This window comes from Epinephelus moara, chromosome 5, assembly GCF_006386435.1.
Source record: "Epinephelus moara isolate mb chromosome 5, YSFRI_EMoa_1.0, whole genome shotgun sequence".
Classification (NCBI taxonomy): Eukaryota; Metazoa; Chordata; class Actinopteri; order Perciformes; family Serranidae; genus Epinephelus; species Epinephelus moara.
Window position 1 is genome coordinate 40,764,246 of NC_065510.1, and position 16,032 is coordinate 40,780,277.

Sequence of the window (16,032 nt, forward strand, 5' to 3'; positions counted from 1 at the left end):
ACAATCCACAACTAAACAGTAAAATGGTCAAGCGACAAACAATCTTACATGGCTCCTGGCACATGTCTGGGAACTAAGAGAGTAGGGTAGCAGAGCACATGTCAGCAAAGCCACCACAAAAGGCATACAAAGGAAACAATCAAAATGATGAATTGACCACTCACGTTAACTTGAAGACGCACACAAATCAGGATACATGTGCTGGCAGGGAGTGCAAAGGATGAACTGAGGGGTGAACAAACAATTTATAGTCTCCGCCCCTTACCCAGCAGGTAAGGTGGGCGTGGTCAGGTGGCAGGTATCTGCTGGGTTCACTTTGGCAGATTCACCATATTTATTTGTATTTATTTAGAAAGAAAAAATGAACTGAGAAAGCTCCGGGTCCAGGGAGTCTTTTCAGTCAGTGTGTTAATCAGAGGACAGTCAGTGTGTTAATCAGAGCACAGTCAGCGTGTTAATCAGAGGACAGTCATGAATGATTCATCCACCAACATTCTGAATTTAAGACTAGTTTGTTGTTGATCACCCAGTCTAATACTATTTGCAATTCTTCATTCAGGGTGTTGGTAATTTCCTCATCTGTGGGTGCATTAATGTATATTGTTGTGTCATCAGAATACATTGACATATGTGCTTTTTTAAAAGCCGATGGAAAATCATTGGTGAAAATAGAGAACAACAATGGACCCAGCAAACTTCCCTGTGGAATTCCACTTTCAACCTGTCCAGCCTTAGAGAAGCTACCATTAAAGAATACTAAGAATACTCTTTCAGTTCTATTCATTCTTTCATTGGTGGAGGGGGGGAGGGTCGACGTTGGCTCCTTAGTGGTTGCGCCGGTGCTGGTGGGAGGGTTGACGCTGGCTCCGTGGTGATTGTGGTGGTGGTGGGGAGGGTCGACGTTGGCTCCTTAGTGGTTGTGCCGGTGCTGGTGGGAGGGTTGACGTTGGCTCCTTGGTGGTTGTGGTGAAGGGCAGGAGGGGGGTTGTTGGATCCNGGGGGCGACGTTGGCTCCTTGGTGGTTGTGGTGAAGGGCAGGAGGGGGGTTGTTGAATCCCTGACTGGGACAGGGACATCCTCTGAATGCCTTGGGTGATGTGGAGCCAAGGGTCAGGTGAAGGGGGAGAGGTGCAGGCTGTCTGTCTCTGTGCCCCGTACTTGTCCTTGGCTCTTATCTGTCCATTCTTGTTTTGGTGTGGCATTCCAAGAGCATGACGTAGGTTGGCCCCGAGTAGTCTGCATCCAGTGATGTTCGGATGAATCCCATCACGCTGAAAGCGATCCTTACAGTTCCAAAAGAAAAGTCAATAAACTTTATCCCATGAGTGAAGCATGCCGATGTCAGCCATGTATTCAGGGCAAGGAGTCTGGTNCCATCACGCTGAAAGCGATCCTTACAGTTCCAAAAGATGTTAAAATTGTCAATAAACTTTATCCAATGAGTGAAGCATGCCGATGTCAGCCATGTATTCAGGGCAAGGAGTCTGGTACAAGACTCGATTCCTTTCCCCAGGGTTGGAATGGGGCCAGAAATGAACACATTTTGTTCCTTTCCCCAGGGTTGGAATGGGGCCAGAAATGAACACATTTTGTGGCTGACAATCACTCAGTTTCTCCAGGAGCAGGGAAAAGTATTTTTTCAGGATCTCAGAGCCAGTTTTTCTTCGTAGAATGTCAAAAGACCCAGCATGGATGATGATCCTCATGTTACTTGGGTGTGTAGAGAGGATCACTGGCAACAGCTCGGTTAGCTCCCTGACAGACGTGTCAGACACTGTTAGATTTTCAGTCTTTGCCATTCTTACATGCTTGGTTATTGAGTCTCCGATCAGGATGGTGTCTGGCTGATCAGGTGTGGTGTTAGCGATACTTCTCCTGGCCCTTGGCTTCTCAGGTGTGGAGTTAGCATAGTTTTTTCTGGCCCTGGGTCTAGCAGTGGTTTTGGGGCTATTGCTTGCATTTTGGATAGCCTTAATACCACAAGTGTGATTGGCCTGCCTGGGTTCAGTGTAGTTGGTATTGTCACACATTTCATTTGGAGCCAGTGCATCGTACCTGTTCTGTAGAGAGAGTTCAAGTGGAGGGGTGAGCGTTGGGGCTCTCTTGACTGATTTCCTGCTGGATTTGCCTTTGCGTCTAGTGACATCAGACCAAGTCCTGGCTGGAGTTGATGCTTTTGGTCGAGCACCAGTCCTGTGCCAGTAGGAAGGGTCGTTAGGGAAGGCCAGTTTGGGAGCCTCTGCAGCTGATCCAGTGGTGTTAGGACATATCCATGGGATTGTGTCAGCCAAGTCAGCGATGGTATGCTCCACATTTGTTGTATTTCCATATACACCAGTCTGTCCATCAGCACCTTGTATGTTAGCTGCCACAGAGTCAATGAATTGCTCACTCTCACGAATTTGTTGTAGCGTTTCATTCTTCTTTTGAAGCTGCCTTATCGTCTCGGTTAGTCGCTCACACTCTGTGCAGCTCACAGATTTTGCCATCTTGTCCTTGTCCTAATCACAGGTTTCCAGTCACAGACACAGCAAAAGGCTTGCACTGTGCCTCAGCCCTGCTCACACAGTACTAAAGTGGTGAAAAAGTGGTGAAAATATGGCAGTTGTCCTCTGTATCTTTCACAAATTAAAGTCCCAATGCTTTATAAGTATCCAGGATCTACTTTCTGTAGCTTTTAGCAGGAAAAAACAAGTATATCCACAAAAGAATGTAAGCAAAGCGGAGCGCAAGCAGCAGAGCATCTGCACTGTAAGAAAGCCGGAAGACTGTAAAGTTGGGCATTTTAACATGGGGGTCTATGGGGATCTACTGTGTTTCAGAGCTAGCCTCATGTGGCCATTAGAGGTACTGCAGTTTTGGCTTCATTTTTCATCCCGAGGTTGCCACCATGTGAACACTGGCAGAAGTGCAAGCTAGCTTGTAGCTATATACTGTAGCAAGACAAAGAAAATCACTGAAATTACCAAAGATTTTTACATATCTGGACAATTTACCAGGCATCTGAAGTTTGGTGGAAATGTTATCCAAGTCCCAGTTTTTCTTCTGGTTATCCTCATGAGTTGCTAGTCCTGTAACTCGGAGTATTCAGATGCCAACATTATCAGCTACTCCGTCTTGTCTTCTTTTTGCTTCCATGATGCCTGCTATTCGATCAGCAAAATCCAAGTGGCAACCGCCAGAAGTTCAACAAGGTGAATTCAGAGCAGCAGAGCAAAATCTGTATATGTGCATGTGGGTGGCAACCACTTCATACCCCTACTATCATGTTGGAAACCACTTCCCCGTCTGCTGCCTTCCCCTAACTGAAATGACTGGAGGCAGGGAGTTACCGCGTGGCAGTGTGAAAGCAGCTTTATTCTGCCAAAGCCAGACTCCATTACCAATAGTAATACTATGTATATTTGTTCACGCACTGTACTCAAGTATAATTCTGAGGAGCTTGTATTTTACTTGAGTGTTGCTTATTTCACAGTTTTCTGCTGCTTTATACTTACACTCTACAGCAACTACTACTACTCTGAGGGAAATATTGTACTTTTTATCTCAATACATGTATTTAACACTTTTGAATTTCTAGTTCCTTTTCATGCAAAGATATTGTAAAAACAAATTTTAGAAAATATGATGCGTCGTTAAAGATTAAAATACCCAACAGTATATGAAGCATATAATAACAATAATACAAATGATATGAAACAGAAAAGGTATGTTTACTTTTGATTCTTTAAGAACATTTGTTGCCTATCCTTCTATATTTTTTTTACATAATGCTGGATTTTTAAATCAAATGCACAATATCGGTACTTTTACTTGAGTAAATGATCTGAATTCTTCAATTTCCATTGCTCTCTGATACACCATACATACACACCAGACGCCCATATGCATTTGAAATAAGAAAAAATATTTATTGCTGGAAAAATAGCTAAAAACTGTCAGTGTTGGAGAGCAACAGGTTACATGTAATTAACTTAGTTACAGTTACTGAGAAAACATATGTCATTCACTTAAAGTTACTAATGAAGGTGTTGGTGACAAGGGGTTACATTCAAATATGTTCTTTCTGGTAAAAAAAAAAAGCTTATATTGTAGAATTTGACATTCATTTTGTTGCTTTACATTTTAACTCTGCAGGAATGCCTTCTCTGTACACAGCCTATTTTTGGACAGTTTTTAAGCTTTATTGCTCAGTTTAAAACATTTGTAAGAAAAGTAGTCAAAACGTTATCAAATGTAACAAGTTACATTACTTTGATAAAGTTATTTACATTACTGTACTTACTGCATTTTTAACAGAGTAACTGATAATCTGTAACCCATCACATTTCAAAAGTTACTTTACAAACACTGAAAATTGTATGAGAAAAACTGACGTGTTAAAATGTGAAATTGTATGCTATAACCAAAATGAAATATTAATTAAAAAAAAGTTAACATAAAGATTAATAAATTGGCCAAAGGAAAAAAATGCATACAAACAAATATTTAATCGTTTTGTCGTTGACCAGTAAAGTGTCAAAGTAGATGTTCTCATTTTGCAGAATAGTCCTGTCACGTTATTTTATTATAGAATATTATATTGTTCTGTTTCTATCACTAAAAAGTACATGTAAGAGCAATGCAGTGTCGTAGTTTGTTAATGTGTAATGGAGTAAAAAGTACAATATTTCCCTCTGAAATGTAGTGGAGTGGAGGTATAAAATAGCATAAAATGGAAATACTCTATGTCAAGTACAGGAAATGTACTTTGTTGCATTTCACCACAGACTTTCTTGTATTGCACTCAGAGGAACAGGAAGCAGTTTCTTGCTCACTTAGTTGGTATTGTCAGTGTTGGCTGATGCTTCACCGAGTAAGTACAGACAGTTGAGCAGGGATGTTGTGTCTCTGCAGACATCACTAGTGTGAACTCAAGTTCACAGTAAACAAATATATAAAGACCTTCTCCTTCTGACACTTCTTCAGTTTGTGTACCAGAAACCAGGCAACTGTCCAACACAGCACAGACACTGAGCCAACAGGTTGATAAACAGAAAATGGGATGCTGTTTACCACTGGTCGAAGCTTCGACTGAAAAAAGTGCTTCTTGTAAATTACATGCTGAAGTGCTGCTTTACAAATTAGCCTGAGCTCCTGTAATATTATTCAACTGTGGATTTTAATTGGATATGAGTCATTTCTGGAGCTGATATTAGAAATCGACCCCCAGATGAGTACACAGATGTGAACGAATGATGTATATTATTGATCCAGTGTGTGTGTGTGTGTGTGTGTGTGTTTGCACTGACTTTGATCTGTGTGTGCTGATTTTGTTTCAGGTGATTTTACATCCTTTGAGGCCTCGCATGTCCCTGACACAAGGCGGTGTGTGGGTTGGTGTTATCTGGATAATGGCCAGCTGCTTCTCCCTCCCTCATGCAATCTACCAAAAACTACTGACTTTTACATACAGGTAAAATGATACACACTCATGCATTTCAATAAGGAGAGATCCATTGAAAGTGGAGAATAATAATTAATGTGGTTGGCAATGAAGGAAGACTTTGGTGGTTAGACTCCATACATGTGATGACAAGAGAAAAATATGAGAGATTATTGTTATTGTTATACGTGGGCTGGTAGTATAGGCGCCTTTCAAAGCACTCAAGGACACCGTACTATACACATTAAAAAACAAACAAACAACAATGTATCCATATGTCATTTAGACAAACAATGCAGTAATATACAATAATAAGTTAGTGCAGATCTCGATAAGTGTGTCATTATTAAATCAGATTGAATATGCCAGCTTGAAAAGGTTTCAGATGGGATTTAAAGGTGGAAAGGGAATCCATCTTGCGAATGTCATGGGGGAGAGAGTTCCAAAGGCGGGGGGCAGAACTTACCCTGCTCATATAGCTATTGGATTTAATGACAATTTTGCCAGTGTGGGTGGCAAACTTGCAGAAAAAATAGTTGATGTAGAGGAATGTCCTATTGATAACATTGCTGTCTTTACATGGCAACTCACGAGACTTGAGAACAAGGACATCTCTGAACGTCGTCGGACGTCGCAAGTTGCAATGTAAACACAGCGCGCCTGCAGGCTAACTGACCACGGTGAGAAATGATGCTATAAAAGTGCAGTAAAATTAGTCTTTTCAATTCAGTTTTGCATACTGCGGCTTCAGGGCACTTGGATTACGACAGACGAGCCGTTCTGACGTTTTTGAAATGCATTAGCGGAGTTTATTACATTTTCAAAATGATTTTGGACACGGGTTCCATGCACTTCAAGTGTATGGAAAAATCTGGCTAGCTGTTATCCTCCGATACCCCGAATGAGTTTTGTGGATTAAAAAACTATACTGGACTTCTTGTCGGCATGAGGGTCAGTAAGTACTGTCTGTATTTTCAATCTAAAGTGGCCATTTCCTTTAAAGGTGAGAAGCAGAATCTTGAAGTCGATGTGATATTTAACATGAACCCCCTGTAGTTGCTGGAGAACAGGAGTGATATGTTCTATGGAGGGGGTTCTAGTAATGATACGGGCGGCTGAATTCTGTACCGATTGGAGATGATGAAGACTCTTGAGAGGAAGATCAAAGAGGACAGAATTGCAATAATCAATATTGGATGGAACCAAAGAGTGAACGAGAATAAAAGCGCTATGAGGTTTAAGTCACAGACAAAGACAATAGTAACATTATTGATGTGGGCCTCAAAGGACAATGTACTGTCCAGGATGACACCCAAACTCTGAAGAGACAGACGGACTTTGGAGTTTTCAATGGTCAGAGAGAAATTGTTTGGTTTAGCTGTAGTGGAATTAGTACCTACAAGGGATTTAGGAAGCACAACTTGTCAGTACCATTATGAAAAATCTTTTTTTTGCTTATTTCTCCTCATAAAAGCATTTTCTTAATGTTTTTGAGTCCATGATTTCATTTCATTTATTAGGATCCCCATTAGCTGCAGCCGAACCAACAGCTATTCTTCCTGAGGTCCACACCAAACACAATGCTACATACATGACAGTACATAATCACTAAACACATCCCACCACCACAACAGCAACAAACAAAACACAATACTACACAAGACAGGACCTAGCTCTAGTCATAGAAAAAACAAAATACAATAGGTATAACGTACAAATGACTCATATTCAGGTTATTGCACAAGGCTTTATAAATGAAAACCAAAATCAAAATGGGCTTACAGAAAAGCCTCCAAGCGCTTCAGATATCTGAAGATTCTTTGATCATCAGGATATTAATCAGCAACTATCAAAAGCAAACAAAAACTAGAATTACCATCTTGTGGTTGTATACCTCCGTGAACCAGTCAAGTTAAATACCTTTTCAACAGTCATGGGCTGGGTTGGCTTGGTTTGGTCTGGGCCATCAGCCCAGCACAGCAGGGATTTGCATTTCCATTACAACAGGGCTACCTTCTTGAAGGTGTGTCTGTAGCCCCTTTTACACTGCCAGATTTTCCGCGAATGTTGGGCCGTTTTGATGGCAAGCTGCGAGAATTTAGACGCACAGAGCCGGATTGGCAAGTTGATCCGAGGTGCCCAATTTTGTGGCCTTCCGCCACGGGAGGGGCTGTTGATGACTTGTGGGAGGAGCTGTTGATGACACCGCACATGCGGCCCACTGGCGGTGGATAAACAGGAAACAGCTGATAGCAGGAATTAGTGAGCAGCTAGTAGCAAGAGGGAAACACAAACCTGACAGACACTGTAAAGATGAGCAACTGGGGAGACAAATAATTGCGCACCTGCCTTGCCCTCACAAACGAAGAGGCCATTAACAGTCAGATGACGGGGACGGTGAAGAACGGGCCAACTTATGAGAATCGCCGAAGGACTGCCCTTCCGCAGCTTCCCTCCCACGTCACTGGTTACGTCACACACTGCGCTACACGTTTTGTTACTTGCTCACGCCCCCCATTGCCCCGAAAAAGGTGCATTCTGTATAAACAAAAGTAGGTAGGCGGCATTTTGCCGCACTCCCCAATTTTGTTTTTATACTGCGAATGCTGAAAAAAGACTGATTAGGCTTTCCTGCAAATTTGCACAATTCCTGTTTAAAAAGGGCTTTTAACTGATGACGACGTGTCTTGAGTGAAGACATTCAAAAGCAGAGTGCTGATCCATGGCAAAAATCCTGTTGTGTTTTCTGCATGTGTTTCCACAGCAGGGCAGGTAAAACAAGTTCACCTGTTGGAGGTAAGCTGTTTGCAGAGGAGCAGTAAGAGCCTGTTGTCTGCAGCTCTTCATCAACATCTCACTGTGGCTGTTTCTGCTTTGACTCTTCCTCCCTGCCGTATTTTAGACTTGTCTTTATTGAAGAAAAGCTGCTAACAACATTCTGCCAATTCAGTAATTAACACATTTCATTTCCTTTAGATTCTTCACAATAAAAGTCTCCTATTATTTTATTGAGTTTTGTTTTCGAGCAGCAACTTCACATAATTAGTATGGTGGATACCATGAAACGGTAAAATAAAGCAGCTATGTGTTGGGATTCACAGGACCACAGATGGTTTATCATTTGGTAAAATCATCACTGGACAATTTAAAGGCTTTTTCCTCTGCATGCATCTCACCTCACACCTCAGTGAGACTCAAGTCTCAAAACTTGATTGGACAAGACCTTTTACAGTGACATGTGACTCTGTGATGTCACAGGCATCTGTACAAGGTTTGCTTCAGATCTTTCTTTCTCTTCTTGCCCTGGAGCTTCAACAGCTCACACCGCTCTCCGGCTGGGCTTGGAACAGCCCAGAGGCCTAGACCCTGGCTCCATAGCCCAAACCACTAAAGGGAGAGCAACTGATCACAGACTCTGGAAAACACAAGGTTTGCAACTAGCTTTCCAGCAACAAGGAACTAAGTGAGTTAGCACCCAGCGTCTAACTCTGCAAGGACCCCGAGTGACCAGCTTCCTCGGAACCTTTGGAACAAAGGACACAACAAAGACTGTAGCTGAAACCACACCTTCCCAGCCTTCTTCTGCCGGCTAACAAAGCACCACCACCACCAAGTGACTCTTTCTCCCATCCACTCAAGGATCGGTAATGTAACAACTGGGCATAGCTTATCACAGCTTTACAGGCTAAGCAAGACTGTTTAACTTGTTGTATGTGATTTGATGCTGTTTACGGAGTTATTGTTGTGATTGTTGGCAGTTAGGTCATTGATTAGTTGACTTCGCCAAAGCTAAGTGTTTAGTTTGCTAATACTGTTCAAAAACAGATTCTTGCACACAACTAAACAATCTCTGCACAAATCCAGACCGTTTGCAACACATATCACATTGACATAGACTCATTAACAAACAGGCTTTCAACAGAGCTACACCCAAACATTGATTCGGCCATTTTGGTAGTTCTCTGTTGTCAGCCATTTTGCTTTGTAGGCCAAACAGCTCCTTGATCACCACACCCGCCTTTGTCATTCTCTTCTTTCTCTCTCTCTCTCTCTCACACACACACACACACACACACACATACACACCAAGCTTGTATATAGTTTGTTAGAATTTGTGTGTTTTGGTTTGCTTTGCTAGTTTGTGAATAAATATAATTCTTTGGAATCATACCTGCTGTCTGTTTAATGTTGCACAAGAGTGAATGAATAGTCAACCTCTGCTGCGTCAAGAACTCCGAAATCCTTCAGGCGTTACTGTTAATTTTGGTTGTTGTCATTAATTTCATTATTAATCAAACTCCAAATTAATAGTTTAGCGTATTTTATGAGACTGATATCTTCAACTGGCTATCATTTTTCCCTTTACAGGAATGGTGCCCCACGAGGTGATTTAATGTTAATTAAGTCACATTATTTAACATAATTATTAATTATTAATAATAATTATTAATTATTTCCGATAGCCAATTAAACCCCAACATATTTGGTACCTCCGTGTGAAGCCTAGTGTGTTGACCCCAACATTTATGGTGCCACCGAGTGAGGTAAATATATGTTGACCCCAACATATGTAAAATGAAAACAGGACACAGGAGAGAAACTAATCTCCACACAACATGAGATTCTGGTAAAAGCTACAAAAGCACTGAGAGCTGAACACACAGAGGCTTTGAAAAATGACTTGCTCTCTGGTCTTCAGACAGAGGTGAGTAGAGTCCTGCAACACACATGCTTGTTTGGGGGGGAGAATGGGGGTCATCCGGGCTTGATTGTGGTCGGCGAGACATCAGGCGGCCTGGCTTTTGGGCCTACTCTGGTGGAGGTCCATCTCCAGCATGGCTTGGCGTGGCATGGTGTGTCTAAACTGACAATGGAAACACAAAGCAGCGTGGCATGGCTTTATCACTTTTTCTCTCCATTAGACATTTGTGTAAAGTTTTGTCCTAATTAGCATATGAATTTTTGAGTTATGGCCAAAAGTGTATTTTGTAACGTCACAGTGACCTTGACCTTTGACCACAAAACTCAAATTACTTAATTCTTCTGTCCAAGTGGACATTTGTGTTAAATTTAAAGACATTCCCTTATAGTTTTCTTGACATATCGCCATCGAGAGAATGAGACAGATGCAAGGTAACACTGACCTTGATCTTTTAACATCGATATCCAATCAGGTCGTTGTTGAGTCGAAGTGGACATTATTGCCACAATTTGAAGAAAGTCCCTGTCTTGAGAAACTGTGCTCATGAGAAAAAGCCATTGCTTCTTTTTCGTCATATATTATAATTAAATGAGTAATTGTGAGTTTTCTGGTTGTTAGTTGCAGCCCTACACTCACCTGTGACCTAATCCTAACCCTGTTCAGTAATCTGTCACTCCTGCTTCTTCTGTTTCTCTCCAGTAAGGAAAAGGAGCGCAGCCTGTGTGTCCCAGACTTCCCAGAGCCCTCAGATGTCTACTGGCAGTACATTGACCTCCTGACCTTCATATTACTCTACATGCTACCACTCCTCATCATCACCGCCTCCTACACCACAGTGGCCTGCCGGCTGTGGCGTCACAACGCCATCGGTGACACCACAACAGCTCAGCACGCTGCCCAGAGAAGAAAGCGGCGGCGGACATTAGCCATGTTGCTCCTGGTGGTCGGGGTGTTTGCCGTCTGCTGGTTCCCTCTCAACTGCTACGTGGTGCTGCTGTCCAGCCAGGCCATCCACTCCTCTAACGCTCTGTACTTCTGCTTTCACTGGCTGGCTATGAGCTCCACCTGCTACAACCCTTTCATCTACTGCTGTCTGAATCCCACCTTCCGCCAAGAGCTGAGGCTGCTCTTCGACATGTGCAGGAAGAGGCGGAGGGCGGTGGTTGGGCTGGAGCCAGAGCTCCGCCCTGTTGCTGCTCCTTGTCACAGGACTGCCTGGCCCGACAACCACGAGTCCTCAGGGCCAAGGCACACCTTATCACACCCGGGCCACTCCTCCTCACAGCAGAGTCACGCCTCCTCCAGTCAGTCCCACAACATCAAAGATACACACGTGCTCTTCACGGCCAGGCAGGTCCTCACAGGAAGAACTGACATCCTCTCAGTCGAGCCCATTGTGGCTGTCAGCTGACAGGGAACATGGGATTGTGCTGTTTGAGATTCTTAATCCTATTTTAGGATTTCATCATGTTCCAAAGAGGAAATCAGAGATCTCGGAGATGTATGGCTGAGACTTCACGCGGTTGTGATGGCAGGAGAGTGAGAGGACATGGTGATGGCTTTAAAAGGAAGAAACTCATGTTGTTTTATCCACCTTTACGTTCTGCTTCTCACTCAATTTAGGCATCAGCCCTTAAAAGTCCAGTGTGTAGGATTTAGGGGGATACACTGGCAGAAATTGAATGTAATATTCAAAGTTTTCATTAGTGTATAATCACCTGAAACAAGTAACTGTTGTGTTTTTGTTAACTTAGAATGACCCATTTATATTTATGGTCCTCCTCCATGGAGTCCACCATGTTGATCTATAGTAGCCCAGAATGGACAAACCAGCTCTAGATGGGGCCGTTTGCATTTTTGCGGTGGCCCCCATAGTCCTAATTACAAGTTTCAGTTGGTTGCAATCTGCAACCTCACCCCTAAATGACACTAAATCTTACATGCTAGACCTTTAAAGCATTACCAGCTGTGCTTGATCTGTCGATCGTTTCACACAATCTTCATCAGCAAATGGAGTTTGGCCAGTTTATCATGTTCAAATTTCCATTTTTTTCCTCTGCCCTTTTAGGACACCTCCTCCATGTTGGCTTTAGTTGAGTTGAGATTAAAAGTTAATTTTTTGATCTTGGAAACAGCAGCTGACAAAACAGTCTCACCACAAAGTCCATTTAGCAGGGCTTCTTGAGCTTTGGATCAGTTTTTAGAGATTACTGTTGCAGCAATGACACAATGATATACATGCAGAGGATGTAATGTGAAGCTAACTGGACTCATTCCTAAAACTAATTTATCTCAAGTTTCTTTATACCACATATTTTATGAAAGAAAAAAAACCCTCATCTGATGTAAATTTTCTGTCTAAAAATCTTTTGTTCTGATCTCAACCAGCTCTGTACCAACAACATGGGTAGTATGTGTAAATGAACTATGTTAAACTTTGCTCCATTGTACCAGCGCCCACATCTCCCTGCTCATCTCCAGATAACGCCAAACTGGATTTTCGCCAGCTCTAGGGCTGTTGCTCAAAGTACAGATTGTAGCGCATTTTCTTATGCCCACCTGCACAGACAAAATCATTTAGAAGCAGATGAAGAGAGAGACGCCTCTCTCTTTCTCTTTCTTAAACTCAGATCAAACTGTAAAACTAAGCAGTGCTGATCAAATATAAACCAAGTTTCTGATATTCTATTGTCTATTTCTCACCTAAAATGTTTTCAGACACATACTTTTGTGCACTGTTTGTAATCCAAGGCTGTTCTTGAACAGGAAGTGGACCGTTTCCTGTATTGTAGAAACAGAGGCTGCAAATACTATGATGGACGTATTTACCATGAAGTCACACAGTGGTTTGTGGACTTCCATTTTGAAGCCTCGAGTTTAAGATTTCAGCCATCCCCATCTTGGTTTTTTGCAGGCAGAACTGACCAAATTTGAGGGGGAAAAAAACCCACGCCGACAAAATATTACAGCAGGCTACGTGACTTACCCTCATCAACATATATTCTGCACCATAGGCTGTGTCGTCTTTTAGTTGCTTCAAAAGTCTCTTTACAGTGTGTGATTTTGGGTCCCTTGAGACTTAAGTTGCCAATAGTGAAAGAAAAATTATGTTTTTGGTCATCAGTCCAGCCAGACACGTTGGAGCTTTGCATACCAAAGACAGCCTGCAGCAAAATTCTGACGGTGTTCTCACAGTGTGACTGCCACTACAAACCAAGCAATGATGCAGAATAAATATGAACACTTTAGTTATGGTTCACACTGTTGGCAGATTGCTAAGAGGAAAGCTTGCAGGTGTGTCACACTGCATTTTGAAGCTGAGCATCAGAGCGTGCTCACAGTTTATTTAACGGCGTTAGTGGAGTTTGCTTTTGTTCACTTCCAAGTAATCCCATCCAATTAATTATATGCCTTGAATATGTAACTTGTGCTTTACTTTAACCATCTAAAAAGGCTGTAAAATAGCCAACTAGGCTACTTTGGATGCTACAGAATTTGAAGGCAGATTATTCCTTCAGTTTCTGAACTGCTGTGTGAAGGTCGCTGTAAAGTAATTTAATTGTTTTAAAGATAATAACAGCCTCTATGAATTTTATTCAAAGATCATATAAAGCCGAGCAAAAAAAAAAAAAAAAGAATGAATAACCTCACCTTTTGTAACTGCATGATCTCCAGCCATTGCATATCACACTCTTTGAGCATCTGTCATGTCCTCACTTTGCCTCATTCATGAATGTGTTTACTCCATTCTGCCAATGAAAGGAGGCAAAGTGAAAGCGTTCCTACCACCTTGTCATCTTTGTATGTAGGTTTCTTTTGGCAAATTGAACTGGGAAAATCATATTTTCCTTTAGAAAAATGGATCCTATTTTGTCCTATGCTGTCATCAAATCCAGTGCCAGACATAGCAGATTAGGCGCCCTAGACAAGCTTCTCCTGGCCCCACAATAAGAAATCACTCTTGGTGGCGTTCAAGGGATATGTCCCCAGCCTGTTCTCATTCCTAAGTTGTCAAATACTGCTGCTTTGTCAAGTGATTTTGACCATTACCAATGCAAAAAGGCACCTTTCCACCGATACACACCGGGCAGCACCAGTTGATAACCCCACCCAGCAGTGTGTCATACTGCCATGAAAGATGCGTCAGTCGCCAGATGGCATTTGTTTGAAATGCTGCGAGTAAAAACCTAATATAAGGAGCTGGAAAGTTCCTATAGGGCAGGTGGGAGGGGCGGTGGATGGATACAACAAACCCCGGACTTGCCTGTGTGAATGTTTGAGCCAAACCATGATGTTTTATAAACCTAACCACATGCTTTTTTTGCACAAGGAAAAGAAACGTCAGTACAAGGTGCGATGTTGTAAGTTTCTTTTGAAAAAGACTGTATGCATCTAACAAGCAGAAACTGTACATTTCCTGTGTAAACAGAAGTGTACTTTGAAAAGACACAATGCATGTAACAAGCGCAAATTCGCGGCATCCCGGAATGTCAACAACAGACGCAGGAGGATACCTGGCCTGTCAAATGGAGACGTGAAAGTCCACTGAAATAGTGAAGGTATTTGAAGAGTTTGGATGAGGACGCATTGATGTCCCCTTTTAGGAAGATCTGCCACTGATCACATCACATTACAGGTCTGAGAAACATCAAATACACTGAGATTTTGGTGGTGTTTAACCCAGGTGGCTGCAGTGCTGAAGGGACAATCATAAATATACTGCAGATGGTTTTCATAACACCTGGATTAAAATGGAGCTAAAGCATCTTGCTGAGAAAAAAACCTGCATTTTTTATTGGACTAAAAGTCATATCAGCTCTTCATCAAAAATGTGTGTACATTCATTGTAGCAGAATATTAGAGTGTGTTAATCAAATGTTAAACACAGAGTGTGTCATTGTCTCTCGCAGTTGAAAATAAGGAAATTTGTTGTTGAAAAATATGTGTTATATATTTTAAGCTTTGAAGGTTCTGTTATTATATTATAAATGAAGCAGAATAGGAGACGAACACATTCATGCAACAAAAAGCATTACTGAAGGTCAGATCATGAAAATATATTTTTGTGAGTTTTTCAGTGTTTCTTGTGAACATAATATAATCTGTGTTTAAGAAAGTGAGAACAATAAACTGTGTGTACATGTGCACAGTTGCATAAAAGAAAAACTGCTGAAATTGCTTGACATTTGTTTCTCTGTGAATAATGAATCTGTTGCTTTATTTCTGGTTTGTTGGTTGGCTAATGGGAAACAGAGGAAATGATCAATAGGCCAAAATAAAATCTTTGCAACCTTATGTCTCTTCTTACTGTAGTTTTCCAGAGTTAATGGTTCAGGGATGTGAGTAACATGAGTGTTTTTTTAATGTGTCTGTCTTTGTCTTTAAACATCTGTTGTTGTTGTTGTTGTTGTTGTTGTTGTTGTTGTTGTTATTTTGCTGTCCTTTGTGAATGTTTTACACCATGACATCCCTATCCTCTACAAGATAAAACATATTACTATAAATAAAAACAAGGAAACTTGATTCTAGTTGTTGTCTTTGAATGTTCAGACTTTTATTACTTTTTTCCCCTGAAGATGGTAAAAGGCACTGAACCAGTACAACTGCTTTGATTCTTACCATATGATGCAGGGGGGGAATAAGAGCATTTCAACCACAGCCTTCAAAGAGAATACTGATTGGGCACATATGCAATATGATTAATACACACGATTTCATGAGATATACTGTAGCTGGATACATCTGCAGCTGAGAAAACCAGAGCTTAAACATAATCCATACAGAATTATTGATTTGGGAGAGCTACTGTGTAGAAACCTTTCCATACACTCATGTCTTAATGCTATTCATTTCTGTCCAGACAGGCAGTAAGCCTGAGTGACAGCACAGATAGTGCAATTCTCCA

The 16,032-nt window shown here is 41.7% G+C and overlaps 1 protein-coding gene across 1 annotated transcript in view; it reads left to right on the plus strand.

Moving 5' to 3' along the window:
• Positions 1 to 14,958, plus strand: part of gpr83 (G protein-coupled receptor 83) — a 29,986-nt gene extending 15,028 nt beyond the window's left edge. The window contains exons 3-4 of the mRNA XM_050045507.1: positions 5,322 to 5,455; positions 10,827 to 14,958. Of these exons, the coding sequence (XP_049901464.1) occupies positions 5,322 to 5,455; positions 10,827 to 11,538 (846 nt within the window). The 3' untranslated portion in view covers positions 11,539 to 14,958. The remainder of the gene's footprint in view (positions 1 to 5,321; positions 5,456 to 10,826) is intronic.
• Positions 14,959 to 16,032: the final 1,074 nt, after the last annotated feature.